This window comes from Rhinopithecus roxellana, chromosome 13, assembly GCF_007565055.1.
Source record: "Rhinopithecus roxellana isolate Shanxi Qingling chromosome 13, ASM756505v1, whole genome shotgun sequence".
Lineage (NCBI taxonomy): Eukaryota > Metazoa > Chordata > Mammalia > Primates > Cercopithecidae > Rhinopithecus > Rhinopithecus roxellana.
Window position 1 is genome coordinate 84740630 of NC_044561.1, and position 12889 is coordinate 84753518.

The window sequence follows — 12889 nt, forward strand, 5'->3', positions numbered from 1 at the left end:
TGTTCTTGGCTGCCCCACGCAGGCAGCGGAAGGCAGGCCAAGGAGGAAAGAGCCCGGCCTCCCGGGACCCCGCAACTACAACTCCCAGGATGCCGCGGCGCAGGCTCCCGGCCGGTGCAGGCTGGGCTCAGCGCTGGTGGACCCGCGCTGAGGGGACTCTGGCCTCGCTGCACTCATGGCTTCTCCTAGCAAGGCAGTGATTGTTCCCGGGAACGGAGGCGGGGATGTGACCACCCACGGCTGGTATGGCTGGGTGAAAAAGGAGCTGGAGAAGGTAAGCGCCCAATGCCTCCCTGCTCGGTGAAGTCAGCCTGCAGGGAGGGACGGCGGGAGGGGACTGAGAGCTGACGTTTCAACATGCGTCTAATCCCCTCCAGGAAAGCCCTGTGTGTTTTCCTTCCTCTCCACCGCTGCCTTCTCTTAAACTCTAGAGCTAGTGGTCGAATTTTGGTTGGTAAAACTGCCTGGAAGACTTCTCTGAGGGCTCAGCCGTTAGAGTTGAAGGAACCCCCCTTCTTTGAACTACCCAGGCTGAGCCCCCGAGCCCCGCCCCCCGTATCTGCTGCTGGTTCAGATTTGGGACTTCCCAGATAATTTTACATCTTCACTGCTCCTCGCTTCAGCTTAAAAAAAATTAAATATGCTATACTTAATATATACAAAGGATATACGTAACATGCGTCTACATTATGAGGCATAATGTAATGAATTACTAAACTAAAATCTGGGACATTGCCTATACATCGTCTTCCAAACGACCCATACGCCTACCCATCTCAGTCCCGTGCCATCCTGAAGTTTTTTCATCTGCTTCTCTTTTTAAAATTGAAGTACTTTTCAACCTATGAATATACCCTTTAAACAATAGAGCGTTCAATTTGGCTTCTTGGTGAGCTTTAAAAAATGGCATCTTACGCCTGTAATCCCAGCATTTTGGGAGGCCGAGACGGGTGGATCACGAGGTCAGGAGATCGAGACCATCCTGGCTAACACGGTGAAACCCCGTCTCTACTAAAAAATACAAAAAACTAGCCGGGCGAGGTGGCAGGCGCCTGTAGTCCCAGCTACTCAGGAGGCTGAGGCAGGAGAATGGTGTAAACCCGGGAGGCGGAGCTTGCAGTGAGCTGAGATCCGGCCACTGCACTCCAGCCTGGGCGACAGAGCAAGACTCCGTCTCAAAAAAAAAAAAAAAAAAAAAGACATCTTACTGTAGGCTGCCCTGTGCCGTTTGATTTTTATGTTTTAACTGTCTTCTGTAACCAGGGGGTAGGTCGGCTCCCTGGGTTGCCATCCTCTAGAGCTGGTCTCCAGAATAGATTGCAGGGCTGTGGCTGAAAACCCTGGTCAGAGCTACAACCCCAAAGTTCAGGGCTGGAGCTTCTGAGGGGATGCTATCTCCAACTTTCTGTATCACGTTCCTGTGCCACGTTTTACCTACTCCCTGGCCCACGGTCTATTTGGCTCCAGGTCAGTCTGTCTAGAACATATTTGTTAATGCCTCTCTATAGATGGAGGGCTGTAGAGGCAAATATGGGTGTACAAATGCAGATATAGGTCTCTCTATAGAGGTCAGCAGAGCTGCCTAGATACAGAACTACAGATGGAGTTCATGCGAAAGGATGGTCACTTAACCTACTTCATTTCATAACACAAGTTAATACTGAATTGCTAACGATCATATCAGGTGCCTCATTTCTTATTAGCAAAGTATTAGTTGTAATTAAGCTCTTTATTATAGCTTTTTCTCCCCCCTCATATCATAGATACCTGGTTTCCAGTGTTTGGCTAAAAACATGCCCGACCCAAGTAAGTTTTAAACTTGTTTTTAAACAGCCTCATCTTGTTGGGTTTTGATATTACCATGTTTGTAGTAGAGAACAAGAATATCGTAGTGGAGAAACCAAAGATGCCTATATAGTTAAGAAAGAATAAGGCAAGCAGCTTGGGGAGGAGGGTGTGAACCAAAAGCCATAGAAAATTCTAGTAAGGATCAGGAAAGCACCTGGGCATGGTAAAATTTAATTTTCAACTTTGCACCAACTTGATCTTTCCCTTCTGTAAGTCTACAAATATTTTCAGGCAGAATTTGTGGGGATTACATTTGAGGCATAGGTATAAAACTTTACAGCATGTATTTGAGATCCTAATGTTTAAAAATGTCATATTGCTACTTTTGTTCTGGGTATGCCTATGACTTGTCTCAGGAATCCCCTTTTTGGAAAGAATGAATAAATGTGTGTGAATTTTAGAATGTTGCAAGAGTTTTTTTGCTTTTTTTTTTTTTTTCCTGAGATGGAGTCTCGCTCTGTTGCCCAGGCTGGAATGCTGTGGTGTGATCTCAACTCACTGCAACCTCTGCTTCCTGGGTTCAAGTGACTCTTCCTGCGTCAGCCTACCGAGTAGCTGGGATTACAGGCACACGCCACCATGCTTGGCTAATTTTTTTTTTTGTATTTTTAGCAGAAATGGGGTTTCATCATTTGGTCAGGCTGGTCTTGAACTACTGACCTCAACTGATCTGTCCACCTCGGTCTCCCAAAGTGTTGGGATTACAGGTGTGAGCCATTACACCTGACCAATCAATAGCTTTTTTTTTTTAAGTTTGAAAGTTTACATTAAAATTTCAGAGTTATATTTTATTATTTCCTTAGTATTTTCTTACAAGAACATGGTAAACAAAAAGAAAAAAAAAAAAGAAAACTGTTTATCAGAACTGTGGACTTGGGTCTTTCAAGTAGTAATACATAAGCCTTTGGCTCTGTTAACACAGTCCTGTCTCCTGCTGTGGTCCTGCAGTTTTAAAAGTTGTGAATTGCTGAATAGTCGTCTGTTAGAAAGGTGGGGCAGCATTGGATTCAGACTGCCACTATCAAATGACAGACTTTTTCTTTACCCTGAACCTTAAGTTACAGCACGAGAGAGCATCTGGCTGCCCTTCATGGAGAAAGAGCTGCACTGTGATGAGAAGACCATCATTATCGGCCACAGTTCTGGGGCCATCGCAGCCATGAGGTGCGATCTTTGTTAAACTGTATCCCCTTTGTGGGCTCCAGCCATGCTTGCTTTTGATATACCTTGTGTATATCTTAAGTTTCTGTTGCAGAGGAAACAGTGCTGACCTCTAAAGTGGTAACGTAATCTGTCCTAATTCCTTCCTGGTTTTGCTACTGGATTGAAAAAAAAAAATCTGCTCTTATTGGGATGCAGTGATCCTTTTAAAGCATAAGTGGCTGCAAACCCCAGTGGCTTCCCATCAGTCAGCTCTGATTCTGTCCCTACAGACTCTCCTTCTCTCCTCCCAGCCAGGTTTACTGACCTCATTGCAGTTCCTGGAACATGCTAAGTACACACACATCTTAGCCTGCTCTCATCCTTCTACCTGGGACACTCTGTCCCTAGACATCTGCATGGCTTTCTTTTTTTTTTTTTTTTTTTTTTTTTTGAGACGGAGTCTTGCTCTGTCGCCCGGGCTGGAGTGCAGTGGCCGGATCTCAGCTCACTGCAGGCTCCGCCTCCCAGGTTCACACCATTCTCCTGCCTCAGCCTCCTGAGTAGCTGGGACTACAGGCACCCGCCACCTCGCCCGGCTAGTTTTTTGTATTTTTTAGTAGAGACAGGGTTTCACCGTGTTAGCCAGGATGGTCTCGATCTCCTGACCTCGTGATCCGCCCATCTCGGCCTCCCAAAGTGCTGGGATTACAGGCTTGAGCCACCGTGCCTGGCCTGCATGGCTTTCTATTTCCCTTGAAGTCTCTGCTCAAATGTCCCCTTTAGGTAAGGCCTTCTCTAATCACTCCATGTGAAACGGCTTCCTCAATCTACTGGCTCCCATCCCTTTTATATCTTATTATCTGCAGCACTTTTTTTTTTTTTTTTTTTTTTTTTGAGACGGAGTTTCGCTCTTGTAGCCCAGGCTGGCAATCTTGACTCACCGCAACCTCCGCCTCCCAGGTTCAAGCAATTCTCCTGCCTCAGCCTCCCAAGTAGCTGGGATTACAGGCATTCACCACTATGCCTGGCTAATTTTGCATTTTTAGTAGAGACGGGGTTTCTCCATGTTGAGGCTGGTCTCGAACTCCTGACCTCAGATGATCCACCTGCCTTGGCCTCCCAAAGTGCTGGGATTATAGGCGTGAGCCACTGCGCCTGGTCTATCTGCAGCACTTTTTACCATCTGACATCCTGTTTGTTTCTTGTCTGCCTCCTGCCAATAGAATGTAGACTCCAGGAAGGCAGGGCTTTGTTCAGTCTGGCACTGAAACCCCATTGCCTAGAAGAGAGCCTGGCATATGGTAGATTGTGTCTGCAGTGTCACTCACCTGTGAATCCCCAGTCCTTAGGTTCATGGGCATATCCCTACTGCTCATTAAGAATATTATATCTCCCCTTTTAGCCTTATAAGGCCTAGTGGGTAGGGACTTAGCTGGCTGACTAAGCTAAGTTTAGCCTATAAGGGTTGAGTTTCTTTCATATTTGCTAGGCAAAATGACAAAGGATAATAGTTTTTATTTGTCCCAAGCAGTCACTTAGGATGTCACATGAATTGCATGTCAGAGAATCTTGCCAAATTTCATAAACTTTCAGCCACACTGATTAAAGTTACAAGAGTATTTCAGGATGGAGCTACAAAATTATGGTACACTCCTAGTGTAAGGATGTTTATATGCTGCCAGGGGTTGTCTGGAAAACGAAGAGCTCCTTGTATTATTGAATTCTGTCCCAACTCAAGGCCAACTGCATTTTTCTCAAGCCATTGATTAGTAAAGATGTGTCTGCTTTTAAAGATCCTTGAACTCACTGCGGGATTATTAGCAACCTTCTAAGAATTGACTTCTAAAGTTAAGGGAGACAAGGAGAAAAATGGATGCCAAAATGATTGGGTTAAGGTTGTAGAATTTCCTATTGACATAATCATAGAGGACTACCCTACAGATGACTCTAGTCATGAAAGGGAAGTTGTACCTTTACAATGGAGAGATCACATGGTGTCACCTTAAGCAAATGATCAAACTTAATCTCACCAATAATAGACTGGCATCATTTGTGCCCTGTTGTGATGGTGTGGGAAAGACATAGCATCACCTATGTAGTATCCTTGCCAGAAATGTTTACCTCAGTCTAGTTAGGAGGAAGCAGACAATCCCATTTAGAGGATAATGTACAAGACAACTGGCCTAAACTTTTAAACAATGTTAATGTCATTTAAAAGAAAAAATTTAAAAGTGACTGAAGAGCCATGAAAATAAAATGCAATGCATAATCCTTGACTAGATCTAGGATTGTAGAATGTTTTAAAGGACGTTTTTGGTTCAGTTGGGGAAAAATGAATACAGATAATATTGCTGTATCAATGTGAAATGTATTGGGTGTAATAGTGGTACCATGGTTAAGGGAGTGACCTTCTCAAGAGATGCATGCTAAACTAAGGGTGAAATGTGACAAAATTAATGAATCTAGGTGGTGCTTGTTCTTTTTTTTTTTTCTTTTTTTTGGAGACAGAGCCTCGCTCTGTTGTCCAGGCTGGAGTACAGTGGCACAATGTCGGCTCACTGCAACCTCCGCCTCCCAGGTTCAAGCAATTCTCCTGTCTCAGCCTCCCGAGTAGCTGAGACTACAAGTGCCTGCCACCATACCTGGCTAATTTTTGTATTTTTAGTAGAGAGGGGCTTCACCATATTGGTCGGGGTGGTCTTGAACTCCTGACCTCGGGTGATCTGCCTGCCTTGGCTTCCCAAAGTGCTGGGACTACAGGCGTGAGCCACCACGCCCAGCGTAGGTGCTTGTTCTTTAAATGTTTCTGTAGGTCTGATATTTTTCAAAGTAAATGGGGAAAAAAGTTTAGGCCCAAGAACAAAATACCAATGCTAACTCTTTCTTGGCACAAAGGCCTCTCGAAATTATTACTATGTGTCTTTCCTTATCCCAGCCTTTGCTGAGGGATACTGCTGTCTGCAAATATTATAATTCTGGTTTTTACCAATAAAGGAGCCTCACTCTACTTGCTCCTATCCTCTTTATATCTTATTATCTGTAGTACTTTTCACCTAGACCTAATCAATCCTAGATCTAGTCAAGGATTATGCATGGCATCTGACATCCTGTTTATTTCTTGTCTGTCTCCTGCTTACTTTTAATGGCAAAAACTGCAATGACTTTTGTACCAACCTAATAGTTAGCTGGGTGTCTACTTGCCAGGCACTGTAATGGGCATCAGGAATGCAAAGATCAATAGGACTCATACCTGCCCTTAAGGAGCTGACAGTTTATTGAGAGAAATTTACCTAAGACGACACAAATGAATAATACAAGGCAATGTGGAATGTGTGGTACCAAAGGTACATTTCTGGTATTGTACAGTGTTTCTAAAAATACAGTTCACAGACCACTTGCATTAGAGTCATCTGGGTTGAAGGAGGGATCATGCCTTAAAATGCAGATTCTAGGCCTTAATCCCAACTTTCTGAATCAGAGGCTCTGGGTCTGAGCCTGAGAATCTGCATGTTCACCGACCAAGTGACACTGAAGCATACTAAACATGGGTGGATTACACTTTTTGTTTATTGGGAAAGGTTTGCACAAGTTTGAACTACCTTGAAAAATGAGTAGGGGCTGGGCGCGGTGGCTCACACCTGTAATCCCAGCACTTTAGGAGGCCGGGGTGGGCAGATTATTTGAGGTCAGGAGTTCAAGACCAGCCTGGCCAACATGGTGAAACCCTGTCTCTACTAAAAATACAAATTTAGCTGGGCACGGTGGTGCATGCCTGTAATCCCAGCTACTCAGGAGGCTAAAACAGGAGAATCGTTTGAACCCAGGAGGTGGAGGTTGCAGTGAGTCAAGATTGTGCCACTGCACTCCAGCCTGGGTGACAGAGTGAGACTCTCTCTCAGAAAAAAAAAAAAAAAGGAAAGAAAAATGAGTAGAAGCTCATCTAGTAGCCAGGGTTGGGCTTGTAGTTCTGCAGTTTCCTTGCTATTTTTCACATCAACCTCAACAGCAGATAGCACATGCTTTCTGTAGGCTACCACAAATGAGTTTTTAAGTAGTTTATTTACTTTTTTTTTTTTTTTGAGACAGTCTCGCTCTGTCGCCCAGGCTGGAGTGCAGTGGCCGGATCTCAGCTCACTGCAAGCTCCGCCTCCCGGGTTTACGCCATTCTCCTGCCACAGCCTCCCAAGTAGCTGGGACTACAGGCGCCCACCACCTCGCCCAGCTAGTTTTTTTTGTATTTTTTAGTAGAGACGGGGTTTCACCGTGTTAGCCAGGATGGTCTCGATCTCCTGACCTCATGATCCGCCTGTCTTGGCCTCCCAAAGTGCTGGGATTACAGGCTTGAGCCACCGCGCCCAGCCAGTTTATTGACTTTTTGGTGATCAGAGGTAACATTTATATTAGCTGACATCATTTTTCTTTCTCCAGGTATGCAGAAACACATCGAGTATATGCTATTGTATTAGTGTCTGCGTACACATCAGACTTGGGGGATGAAAATGAGCGTGCAAGTGGTAAGTCCAAAGGTGGAAATCTGAGCAAAGCCCTCTCTAGACATGGGGCTGTCTGTTCAGGTTGTAAAAACAGTGCTGTCTTTCAGATATGCTAAAACATTCTAATAGCATATGAGAAAGATTTACCACCTATATTTGGATATAAGTTCACACTTTGATTTCTTCCCAAGCCGTAAGTCTAGAATTGAACCGCAGAGGCCTGGTTTTAGTTGAACCATGTACCACCTCTTCATGAGTAACTGTGGTATCAAGCCCTACAGATTTGAAAACAAAAGAATTGCTTCTAACTCACACGTAGGCTCTGCTCCTTTGTGTCTCTATGTGGGTCGCCAGTAGCTATTTTAGAATATCTAGAGGGAGATTATCCATGGGCACTGAAAGATTGTTTTTTTTTCCCCATAGGATACTTCACCCGCCCCTGGCAGTGGGAGAAAATCAAGGCCAACTGCCCTTACATTGTGCAGTTTGGCTCCACTGACGATCCATTCCTTCCCTGGAAGGAACAACAAGAAGTGGCCGATAGATTGGAAACCAAATTGCACAAATTCACTGACCGTGGCCACTTTCAGAACACAGAGTTTCATGAACTGATTACTGTGGTAAAGTCTTTGCTGAAAGTACCCGCATAGACTGTATGATTTCTGCTATTTCGCATACCAATATAGAGGTAGAATAATATCTACTATCAGCTGATTACTAGACACATAAAACATCCAGTTAAGTTCCAAAAGTGCCTGAAAAACAAATACAAGTTTCAACGTTCAATCTAAGTTACCAATAGCGTTTCCATTTTCCATAGACTCTAAAACTCCCCAAATTGCTATGAGCTACCGCAGTATTTTCCCCATTTCATAAGAAACGTAAGGACAGCTTAACTGCCCTTCTCTAACCAAAGTAAGTCAGAAACAGCACCCAGGTTTCCTGATTCCCACTCCTGAGTAAAACTAAACAGGTTTTATGTATGTTGTAGGTGTCACTTTGCCTCTTTGAAATCAAACTTTTCTGTTTCACTGGGGAAAGAAAACATGACTGAAAGTCCAGAGTGTTAGCTTAGAGCTCACTCTAGCTAGCTACTAGCTGCTGTTTCAAGCTGGCCCCGAACATTAAACCCAGACTAGGGCCTACACCTCTGACATTTGCCCCTGAGTCCTTCAGACATGTTGAGAGAGATTGAGATGGGAGTCTTCCAGAGTCAGGAAAGAAGGAGAAGCACAGCAATATACATACATAATATACGTACAACTGACTAGATTTGTTTGAGACTAGAGTGGTGGGATCAGGGCCATGTGGAGAGCTCATGGCCTGTCTAAATTGTTGCCATGTGGAAATGGGGCAGAGTGTTACCCATTTTCTGATTTTTTGTGTGGAAAAAAATGTCCAAATTATGGTTTTTAAATTTGGGGACTATATATATATACACACACACACATACACATACAATCCATATACATATGAGTATGTAAGTTGGCAATAAGAGTATACATCAAAAAATTTACAAACACTGCAAGACAAATAAAATCCAAGCCATCCATTTGTGACCACAGTCATAAGCATTAACTTAGCCAGGGGCTTTTACTTAATTATCTGTGAAGTCTGAGAAAAGACTAAGATAACCAAAATGAACATAATGTCAAAGGACGAAATCATGGGGACAATTTGGGTTTTGTTCCAAAGTCAAGTGCTTTTAAAAATAACCTGTCCATACTTCTGTGGCCCTTTAGAGCTCTTTCAAGCACATTCCATTTCCTTCTGATCATACTTCCTCAAAAAGCCTTTCTTTGGCTGGGTGTGGTGGCTCATGCCTGTAATCCCAGCACTATGGGAGGCTGAGGTGGGTGTATTGCTTGAGGCCAGATGTTTGAGGCCAGCCAGGGCACATAGCAAGACCCCATCTCTACAAAATATTAAAAAATTAGCTGGTCATGGTGGTGCACACCTATAGTCCTAGCTACTTGGGAGGCTGAGGCAGGATTGCTTGAGCCCAGGAGTTTGAGCCTTCAGTGAGCTACGATCCCGTCACTGTACTCCATCCTGGGTGATGGAGCAAAGAACCTGTCTCTAAAAAAAAAAAAAAAAAAAAAAAAAAAAATTTAAATAAACCTACCCTTTTTCATTTCCCAACATTTTTTGGCTATTATGATCTCTAAGTGTTACTTCAAATAATTTCCAGTGAATCCACACTTGATGTTGCAGAGCTTAAGTTTGCTGCAGAAATATAATTGCCTATACTTCATGCCTAAAGAAGATTCAGAGCTATCACTTAAAACCAAAAGTCTTGGTTTTTAAATGTGCTTAGACAAAAAAAAAAAAATTCAGGAAAGGTACCCTAATCATTTAACGGCAGTCGTCTTTGGGGAATGGACATTTTGGTAGGTACAGTGTGGTGGACGTCCTCCTTCTTCTTTGTTTTTTTTGAGACAGTGTCTTGCTCTGTCGCCCAGGCTGGAGTTCAGTGGCACAAATCTCAGCTCACTCTAACCTCCACCTCCTGGGTTCAAGTGATTCTCATGTCTCAGCCTCCCAAGTAGCATGAACTAAAGGCATGCGCCACCACGCCTGGCTAATTTTTATATTTTTAGTAGAGATGGGGTTCACCATGTTGGCTAGGCTGGTCTCGAACTCCTGGCCTCAGGTTATCCACCCACCTTGGCCGCCCAAAGTGCTGGGATCACAGGCATGAGCCACCATGCCTGGGCCCTTATTTTACTTTATCCTCCTAAGAGATTATTTGAATTTGTTACACTAAACATGTATTTTATAATAAAAAATAATTAAGATTTAAAACAATGTATTAGACTACTAAAAAGCAAATTATACAAGTCAGTGGAATAATAATGTTGTTAAAGAGGCTGTTTAGCACGAATTTGACCAAATCTGTAGTCAAAGTTTGATTCTACTTGAATTTTTTAGAAATTTGCTGTTGTGTTTCTTACTCTTTGCCTTGTTCTCTGTGAAGTCCTTTCGTAAAAAAACAAACTTACACGATTTAGTTCACAAAACTTTGTTGACCTCTCTGTAGAAATGAAAACTAAATATATGTAATTGAGAAATAATTCTGATACTCTTCATTCCTATAAAAGTAATCTTAAGATAGACCTATAGGATTGTTGATCTTTGCTGCCAAATATAACCAGTAACCACAGCTAGCTGTAAAATTGAACATTCAGTTCAGTCAGAATAGCCATATTTCAAGTACTCAGCAGCTACTGGGGGCTATTGGTTACCTTACTGACCAGCTGATATAGGCTATTTCTGTCATTATAGAAAGCTCTATTGGACAGCATTGGTCTAGGACACATATTTTGTATTTTCCCCTCATCTGCCATCCAGTACTGAGTAATAGTTCAAAGTACAAGTGACTTAATTTGAAATGACTTCTGTTTGGCTATTTCTGTTTTGCTTAGCTGATCACCACCAACATCATAGGTCTATACAATTTACTAAATCGCCCAACTAAGATCGAGGGTGTTTCATGGGAAAATCCACACAAACTATTCATTAAAAACCATAGAGTCATGGACTGGCATGATTTCTGTTTGATTCTTTGTGGTCACCATTGAATATACAGGGGCCTCTGTACACTCTGGGGAGTATCTATTCTCAGGTGAGCAAAATACCGAATACTGAATGGAAATCAACTGTAAGTATTAGGACTTCATATGCAACTTGAGTTTTTGGTGCTGTCAGGAGTCTAGAGCCCCACAATTAGTTTCGGTTACAGTTTATCCCTGTAGGATAAATTATCCATTTAACTATTCATCAGAGGTGCTGTATTTTTAAATAGTCTCTTATCTCCTAATTTTCAGAATTAAAAACATGCCGTGGGAAAAGTTTGAAGGTTCTCTTTATTGGTGAGGTAAGGAATACTTGTTTTACCCATTGAATGTTAAGCTCTAAAAACCAATCTTTAGCTATAGAGACATAAGACAAAGCCTATAGTTAAAACATAAGCTGGGGCCGGGCGCGGTGACTCAAGCCTGTAATCCCAGCACTTTGGGAGGCCGAGACGGGCGGATCACGAGGTCAAGAGATCGAGACCATCCTGGCTAACACGGTGAAACCCCGTCTCTACTAAAAAATACAAAAAAACTAGCCAGGCGAGGTGGCGGGCGCCTGTAGTCCCAGCTACTCGGGAGGCTGAGGCAGGAGAATGGCGTAAACCCGGGAGGCGGAGCTTGCAGTGAGCTGAGATCCGGCCACTGCACTCCTGCCTGGGCGACAGAGCGAGACTCCGTCTCAAAAAAAAATAAATAAATAAAACTTAAGCTGGTGTCGGCCGGGCGCGGTGGCTCAAGCCTGTAATCCCAGCACTTTGGGAGGCCGAGACGGGCGGATCACGAGGTCAGGAGATCGAGACCATCCTGGCTAACACGGTGAAACCCCGTCTCTACTAAAAAATACAAAAAAATTAGCCGGGCGAGGTGGTGGGCGCCTGTAGTCCCAGCTACTCGGGAGGCTGAGGCAGGAGAATGGCGTGAACCCGGGAGGCGGAGCTTGCAGTGAGCTGAGATCCGGCCACAGCACTCCAGCCTGGGCGGCAGAGCGAGACTCCGTCTCAAAACAAAACAAAACAAAAAAAAAGTGTGCTTCTCTGGGTGGAGCAGGCTGGCGCTTCAGTTGAACCCAGGTAACTTTCTATTTTTTTCTGGAGACGGAGTCTAGCTCTGTCACCAGGCTGGAGTGCAGGGGTGTGATCTCAGCTTACTGCAACCTCTGCCTCTCAGGTTCAAGCGATTCTCCTGCCTCAGCCTCCTGAGTAGTTGGGATTACAGGCGCGTGCCACCATGCCCAGATAATTTTTGTATTTTTAGTAGAGACAGGTTTTCACCATGTTGGCCAGGATGGTCTCCATCTCCTGACCTCATGATCTGCCTGCCTCAGCCTCCCAAAGTGCTGGGACTACAGGCGTGAGCCACCATGCCCGGCGAACCCAGGTATCTTTCTCTTGGGCTTCTTTCTTTTTCTGATCATTTTCCTTCACACACTATCTCGGTTCTTAGAGTGCTTAATGTGCTCAATATGCACATTAATTCTCTTGGCAAGAATCTTGCCCTTGTTTGTTTACAATAGTGCAAACAGCATCCTGGCGAACCTTGTAGACTCTTCCAGTTTTGCCATGGTAACACCTGTGGGGCATTCCTTTTTGAACAGTACCCATTCCTTTGATGTCTTCAATATCACCTTTCTTATAGATTCGCATATACATGGCCAAAGGAGCAACTGCATGTTTTCTAAAAGTCCTAGAGAACATACATCGGGTGCCACTCCTCTTTCCCTTTGTGTTCGTCATTTTGGCGAATTACTGGAAGATGGGAGTTCTGGCCAAAAGGCTATATATCTTATATAGGTATATATATCCAATACTTGAAATAATTTTTGTTACA

The 12889-nt window shown here is 43.8% G+C and overlaps 1 protein-coding gene across 1 annotated transcript; it reads left to right on the forward strand.

Annotated features, from left to right (window-relative positions):
• The first annotated feature begins 97 nt into the window (after positions 1-97).
• On the forward strand, positions 98-11335 carry RBBP9 (RB binding protein 9, serine hydrolase). The gene is made up of 5 exons (XM_010369851.2): positions 98-274; positions 1764-1806; positions 2907-3012; positions 7420-7505; positions 7908-11335. Exons 1-5 carry the CDS (start codon positions 176-178, stop codon positions 8132-8134), a joined length of 561 nt encoding a protein of 186 aa, XP_010368153.2. The 5' UTR covers positions 98-175; the 3' UTR covers positions 8135-11335.
• Positions 11336-12889: the final 1554 nt, after the last annotated feature.

What these genes read in the sequence shown, in the direction of transcription:
- RBBP9 (XM_010369851.2), top strand. Translation starts at nt 176, where the DNA reads ATGGCTTCTCCTAGCAAGGCAGTGATTGTTCCCGGGAACGGAGGCGGG. An exon ending in TAAAAACATGCCCGACCCAA is followed by an intron (nt 1,807 to 2,906) that starts GTAAGTTTTAAA and finishes CTGAACCTTAAG; the next exon opens with TTACAGCACGAGAGAGCATC. An exon ending in GGGGCCATCGCAGCCATGAG is followed by an intron (nt 3,013 to 7,419) that starts GTGCGATCTTTG and finishes TTCTTTCTCCAG; the next exon opens with GTATGCAGAAACACATCGAG.